Here is a 7,426-nt window from a genome sequence, read left to right as displayed (position 1 = left end):
GACGGACAGACAGACGGACATGGCGAGCACAATAGTGCATTTTTCCATGAGAAAATGCGCTAAAAAGCAATCACTCCCGATGGGAATGGGACTGTCAACAGATGTTAATTGTAACTTTCTTAGAGCTCAAAAATGCTGACATACAGAAAATAAAATTAATGTAAAAACGGATAACAAAAGAATTTAATAAAATAGTAATATATACAGTGGGTGCAAAAAGTATCCTCAACAAAGAAAAAACTTTATTATCTTGAAAGTTAACTTTTACAAAATTGCAATCACCAAGTCAGCATTTAATAATATAGTTTTTTGATGCAGTATTTATATTTCACTTGTAAATTTACATTAGAATAGCTTTTTTACGTTATTTTCTTGCATAAGCTTTAATTAAATAAACTTTTTCCTTTGTATCGGATACTTTTTGCACCCACTGTATGAAAGCTGATCACTAATAACGGCAACGATTGAGAATAATTATCAAAGAATCAAAACCACGAAAAATTAAGAAAAATAAATATTAGATAAAATAAAAGATGTATTTTTTAATAAACAGTCAAGCTCAGTATTTTGGGCACAATATAGATACATTTTGTTCGAGTATATACAGAAGTATATACTATAATATATATATATATATCGGTGTAGTTTGGCAGAAGATTTTCTTTAATGCCGGTTTCATTGAAGACCAGAGAGTATTTTTTATTGACAATTTTCTTATTGTTTTTCTCTATGCGGCGAATTAGGCTCTTGATATGAACTGAAAAGTCAAATATCAGGTTCCAAGGGACATTTTATTATATATACTATTGCTGTATATTTATATAAACAGTCTGCTATATTATTTATTATATTAGTATAGCGGACCTGCACGAAGCGCCAGCCGTCCACCACCCTGACGAGGACGGCCTCCTCGTCCATCAGGAAAGCCAGACCGCCTACAGGCGTCGCCGCGGTCATCTGATGTGTGAAGAAGTGGGTCATCTTATGTACCTACTGACACACTTTGTCGTCCATAGTGGGTCATCTTATGTCCTAATACTGACAAACTTTCTCGCCCATAGTGGGTCATCTTATGGCCTAATAGTGACACACTTTCTCGCCCATAGTGGGTCATCCTATGGCCTAATAGTGACACACTTTCTCGCCCATAGTGGGTAATCTTATGGCCTAATAGTGACACACTTTCTCGCCCATANGGTTGACCCTCCCGGGGGCCCAGGTGGCCCAGGCGGTCCAGGGGGGCCTTGAAGAAAAAAGAAATTCAATAAATTTAGAAAATAAATTTAACGGTAATAATTGATAAATAAATAGACATTTAGACCCGTCACTGGCAGTGAAGTATAGACTTATGGTCATTATAATTTTGATTAATAATAAAAAACCCATTACTAATTTAAACCTAAAAGTTTTTAAAGCTTAAACTCTGATTATTTAGTTTTAAATTTCTTCCCTCGACACGCTATTACAATCAAGAACAAAAAGAAAATTAGTCATTTAGCAAGATTAAGTAAGAAAATGAACAATAAGAAGTAAACTAACATAAATGACTTACAAATATTAAGAAAGTAGGTTATTATTATTAAGGCATGAAATACGAAAGAAGATCAAATAAAGTAAAACAACCACTCAACTAAAATAAATAATAAATAATAATATATAAATAGTATACACTATTGAATATATAATATTAAGTGTTATACAATATAACATATATTGTATAGAGTTATAATATATTCTACAATATACAATATTGAGCCTGAATGAATTGAATGAATAATATTACAATATTACAATTACAATATGACAATAACAAAAGTTATTGTTGAGCCTCACCTGGAGATGCTGAGGCCCCGCTGGAGAAAGAGGCCCCAGGGACACCGGGGGGCCCAGGGGGCCCCTCCACCGACACTCCCGGTGGGCCAGGTTGGCCCTGGCGGGACGGAGAGAAATTTGCAATTAAACAACAAAATATAACAAAGCATATAAAATATAACAAAAAATATAACAATATAACAAAGAATATAACAATATAATAAAGAATACAACAATATAACAAATAATATAGCAATATAACAAATAATATAGCAATATAACAAAGAATATAACAATATAATATAACACTAACTGAAGTGTTATATAAAGAAGCAAATTGATATAAAATTTCCTTTAACTTCAATTTGAATGTTGATTCATCATCAATATTTTATTGGAAAAGTTTACATGTTATGCAAATAGAACCAAATTCATTTTTATTAGAAAATATTTTATTGGTTATCAATAATCCTCTGGAAAACTAAATTTGATTTAGGAGATACAGATTTAAAAGGATTCAAGGAAATTTAGAAATAAAAGTAATAAAGTGATTTATATTTAAAATGATATAACTAGATATCTATTTAATAATTAGTATTTAAAAGAATTTAAGAAATGTATAAATAAAACTAATTAGTGATTTATATTGAAAATGATATAATAGATATATATTTAATAATTAGTATTTAAAAGAATTTAAGAAATGTANGCCCAGGTGGTCCAGGAGGCCCAGCGGGGCCAGGTTCTCCACGAAGCCCAGGCAACCCGTACCCAGGAGGCCCAGGTGGGCCCTCGGGCCCCATGGGTCCAGGTCGACCCTGCATTTAACATCGAATCCACAGTGGATGAATAATTAATTTAAATTTATAATAATTAATATAATTTATAAATAATAATTATAAATAATTAAACATTAAAATGCTAAAGGTTGTATAAAGTTTATCGATTTGTTCTCCAAAAAGATGATTAAACGCTTGATGTATAAATTTAATAGTAGATGCTTAAATTTTTTTAGCATTATTTAATAATTATCACAAGAGCAGATTTGATGAAGACTATGCTGTCTCAACGATAATTGCACAATTTAATACGAAATAATATAATACTTCAAACCGATTTTCGTACTAGTCGATGGTCTTGAATGCTAATATCAAACATTATAATGCAAGTCCTTTATGATTAAAAGGGTAATGACTCCGGTACGAAAGCTAAGAGTATAAAAGAGAAAAATATTACGCATTCAAGTGATGTCTACTTAATTAAATCATAAAATTTCCAGTCAGACAAGAGAGTGGAAAAAATTTCGAGGGTAAAACTTCCTAGGGCTTTTTTTTTGGCTCGGGACGTTCCGCGAGCTCCGGTTAGGAAAAAATAAAGCAATGCTCGGAAAATAGATAAAAGACGAAATAAAACTGAGTTCGGAATAGTATAAAAAAAGTAGGTCTAGATGAGGGAATAGACAATTTAAAGAAATTCCACATATGTCAGAAAATAGATTTGTGTCATTAGCAATTGGGCATCACAGTATATATCGGGTGATGAGAAAGACAGTGTGTTTTGGAAACGACTTGTGTTTTATGTCAAAAGTGCGTAATCTAGGGACATTCAGGCGGTCATACTGAAGGAAATAAGTGCAATTTTTGGTAATTGGGTGTCGTACTGGGGGAAAATGAGCTGTACTTACCACGCAGTTTGCCAGCTGAACACGTCATAGAACAATTAGGAAAGTTCATTGTTAAATTAAGGTAAACTGTTGATTTTTTTTTAAATTATGCCCCCTCTGTTATGTAAGCGGTCCGAATATCAAAGATGGAAAATTTTCACGATTACAGTGACAAATGAATTTGAAACCATTAATTAATCAAATAATTTAGCGGAAATAATAATGACGAATGAAAGGAAGTGAACAAAGTAACTTTTTTGGAAGTTACATGTTGAATATTAGCCGTGTTGAATCCAAGTTAAAATAAGTTACAGGAAAAAAAACAAGTTGGTATTGAAAGCTAGAAGTTGTCATTCTGCATTGGTAGTTGTAAGGCAAGGTTAAAGCAAGAATTATACTCGACAATGTCGAGAACGTTTATGTGTCGTGTAAAAATCTGTAACTCACCTCATGGGTAACGTTCTGTCCAGGCAGCGGGGGAAACGAACATAATAATAACAAATTTATCTCATTTGACCATCATAAGTTGATTGAGGTCATGATTTGCATTAATTAGCCTGAGACAACGACCTATTAATGCAAAATGAATGGTCCAAGTATTTAATATTGTGTAGCTGCCTAGATCAAGCTCTACCAAGTCCCAAAATGGTGACCCAGACCAAGTCCCACCACAGTGACCCAGACCAAGTACCAATACAGCGACCCAGACCAAGTCCCAATACAGCGACCCAGACCAAGTCCTACCACAGTGACCCAGACCAAGTCCCACTACAGCGACCCAGACCAAGTCCCACTACAGCGACCCAGACCAAGTCCTACCACAGTGACCCAGACCAAGTCCCACTACAGCGACCCAGACCAAGTCCCACTACAGCGACCCAGACCAAGTCCCACTACAGCGACCCAGACCAAGTCCTACCACAGTGACCCAGACCAAGTCCCACTACAGCGATGCAGACCAAGTCCCATCATAGAGACCATAATTTATTGTCATAATGGACAATATAAGCCCTTCATATTTACGAGTGTATATGTCCAGCACTCACCGGCCAGCCAGGGAAGCCATGCTCCCCCTTCTGTCCAGGGGGTCCTGGGGGACCAGGCTTGCCTCTCTTGCCCCTCTGGCCTCTGTCACCCTAGTTGGGGTTAGTTAACTCGAGTATTAGTCACCCTAGTGCATAAGTTAGTCTAGTGCAATAGTTACACTAATGCTTTAGTTACCCTGGTTCTTTAGTCGCCACATTGCTTTAGTTACCTGAGAGCATTAGTTATCCTAGTCACCTAGTCACCCTAGTTCATTATTCACACTATTAGATTAGTCACCCTAGTGATTTAGTCACCCGAAGCGGTGCTATTAAATACTTCTTAACATTGCTCTGCTACTCGTTTTTTATTAACAAATCATATTAAGTATAAACNCAGTCCATGAGGTCCCGGGGGCCCAGTGGGGCCTTGGGGACCGGGAGGCCCTTGAGGGCCCACGGGGCCACGGGCACCAGCTCCGCCTCCTCCTGGACCCACAAATGTCAGAATATTTTGAATATTTCACAAAGAAAATTGTTAAAACTATTAATTGTTTTCATTAATATTATTTATTTAAATCGTTTGACTATCATATAATATAAGAAGAGAACTTTAAAAAATTATTCATGAAAATAATGAACAATTTTATAAACATTATAATAAACTGACAGTGCCCATTATTCTAAAAACGCTTCAAAATTCTTGAATAAAATTCAACGTTGGGATTAATAAAAGATCCTTTCTATTAAAAAAATTTAAACATAGATCACGCAGAATAAATTCGTCGAAAACGTTTCTGCTCAAGATATTAAAAACGACTATTTACTTATCTCGATTTTTATTAATTACTGCCAGCATTTTTTGCTTTTGAACAAATTTTCAATTAACGATTTAATAAAATTAATTACGAATGTTAGCAATCCTTAATAATATGACGTGTTTGCCCAGTTAAGCCTAAATATCCAGAGACGGTTTCCAGTTATACGGCATCCGAGACGGAGTTCCGCTTGAAATTTAGGTAAGAAAAAATTATGGCTTAGAAGAAACTGTGGCTTCTAAGAAATTGCGGCTCAAACGAAATTGTGACATCAATTTTGGCTTCAAAAAATTGTGGCTTAAAGAATTTGTGGCTCAGAGGAAATTATGACTCAAAATAAATTATGACTTAAAAGAAATTATGGTTTCAGCTAGTAGCAATAACAGATGAGCATAAATCGGCCAGAAAAAAAGATAACAGACAGCAAAAGCAGTATAGCTGTTTTTGTTGACAATCAGATGATGCGCTGACAGAAGCAATAAGAACAGATAACAGCCAGTAACAGCAATGACAGGATGTGTGAGCGAACAGATAAGCACAGAAAGACAAGAAGAAGGAATTAGAGCGAAACTAACAATAATAGAATAAATAAGAACATGAACAACAAATAAGCTCAATAGAGGCAACAATGAATATTGCTATGCACAGAGCAACTGACAAGCGCGACCACTGAATGTCCACTGAATTTAACTACAAGTTTAAGCATGGATTAAGTTTAAGTTTCATCGTCAAGTTTAAGTCTAGTTTCAAGTTTAAGCACAGGACAGGTCAAGTTTATGTTCAGATCATAGACTGGCACATGCAGTGAAGGCTCAATCATCGTATACGTCGGTGTTATAGGCCTGAAGTTCATCCTTTTTAGATATATAGGCCTACTAAATATACGGCTACTTCTGAATATAGAAGACCTACCACAGTCCGGTGATATAGACCCACTAAAATACACTATACAACCTTGCATAAAGTCCCAAGAAATAGAAATGAAATATCATTTGAAATGCCATTAGTAGATAGCATAATAGGCCTACCGTCACACTTTCCATAAACAGCTTAAATCATAGGTTACCCCCAACCATTTACCCCAAATCTTACCCAACAATCCGGTGTACGGAGTGTTTAGGGCCGCTAGTCGCAACTGCAAAACAAGGATTGATTTATTTTATTATATTTTTCGCCGAGCAGCTAGTCGCAACTGCAAAACAAGGATTGATTTATATTTTATTATATTTTTGCAGGGCCGTTAGTCGCAACTGCAAACAAGGATTGATTTATTTTTTATATTTTTCGCAGGGCAGCTAGTCGCAACTGCAAACATGGATTGATTTATTTATTACTTTTCGCAGGGCCGCTAGCCGCAACTGCAAAACAAGGATTGCTTCCATATTGCTCTTCGTCTTGACTTGACAGATAGTAATAGAAGTTTGATTAGTATGAATTTAAAGTTATAGAATTTGCGCGGTTTGATTAGTTTGATTTGAATTGTTTTGTTTGATTTGTTTGATTAGTATGAATTTAAAGTTATAGAATTTAAAAACAAAATAGAACTTTGATTAGTTTACATTTTAAAGTTAAAGAATTAAAAAATAGATGTTTGATTAGTTTGGATTTTAATATTATAGAATTTAAAAAGAGAAAAAATATAACTCAGTACTCACTGCAGTGAGTGACAGAGAGCGCATTTTCTCGTCGACGAAAACGTGAAGTCACGGACGGTGGTAGCTGTCTCTTATACACATCTCCATACATATACAAAAAGCTCCTCCATCATATATCCAACAGCTTTATCCTTAATGAAAATATTTTTTAGCACCCGGAATGGCCGACTATCGGCTACTATATGGCTGTCTGCTGGCTACTGGAAAGCAAGACAGTAATTTTCAACGGCGATAATGTCGATTCGCTCTAATGTGATGTTATATAGTTAAAAAACTGGACGCATAAGACGCGTCCGGATTCTGCAAGTTCACAATTATAAAAAATATAACTCAGTACTTACTGAAGTGAGTGACAGAGAGCGCACTTTCTCGTCGACGAAAACGTGAAGTCACGGACGGACAGACAGACGGACAGACGGACGGACGGACTTGGCGAGCATAATAGTGCATTTTTTC

General features: G+C 35.4%; 1 protein-coding gene across 1 annotated transcript in view; it reads right to left on the bottom strand.

Annotated features, from left to right (window-relative positions):
• Nucleotides 1-4,881: 4,881 nt before the first annotated feature.
• LOC108671327 (collagen alpha-1(XI) chain) overlaps nt 4,882-7,426 on the bottom strand; it is a 30,609-nt gene continuing 28,064 nt past the window's right edge. Inside the window, exon 21 of the mRNA XM_047881967.1 lies at nt 4,882-4,986. Coding sequence (XP_047737923.1) covers nt 4,882-4,986 — 105 coding nt within the window. The remainder of the gene's footprint in view (nt 4,987-7,426) is intronic.

Source organism: Hyalella azteca, unplaced genomic scaffold (genome assembly GCF_000764305.2).
Source record: "Hyalella azteca isolate HAZT.00-mixed unplaced genomic scaffold, Hazt_2.0.2 contig9270, whole genome shotgun sequence".
NCBI classification, from domain to species: domain Eukaryota; kingdom Metazoa; phylum Arthropoda; class Malacostraca; order Amphipoda; family Hyalellidae; genus Hyalella; species Hyalella azteca.
Note: the sequence above shows the minus strand (reverse complement) of the source record. Positions and strands in the feature narration are given on the sequence as shown.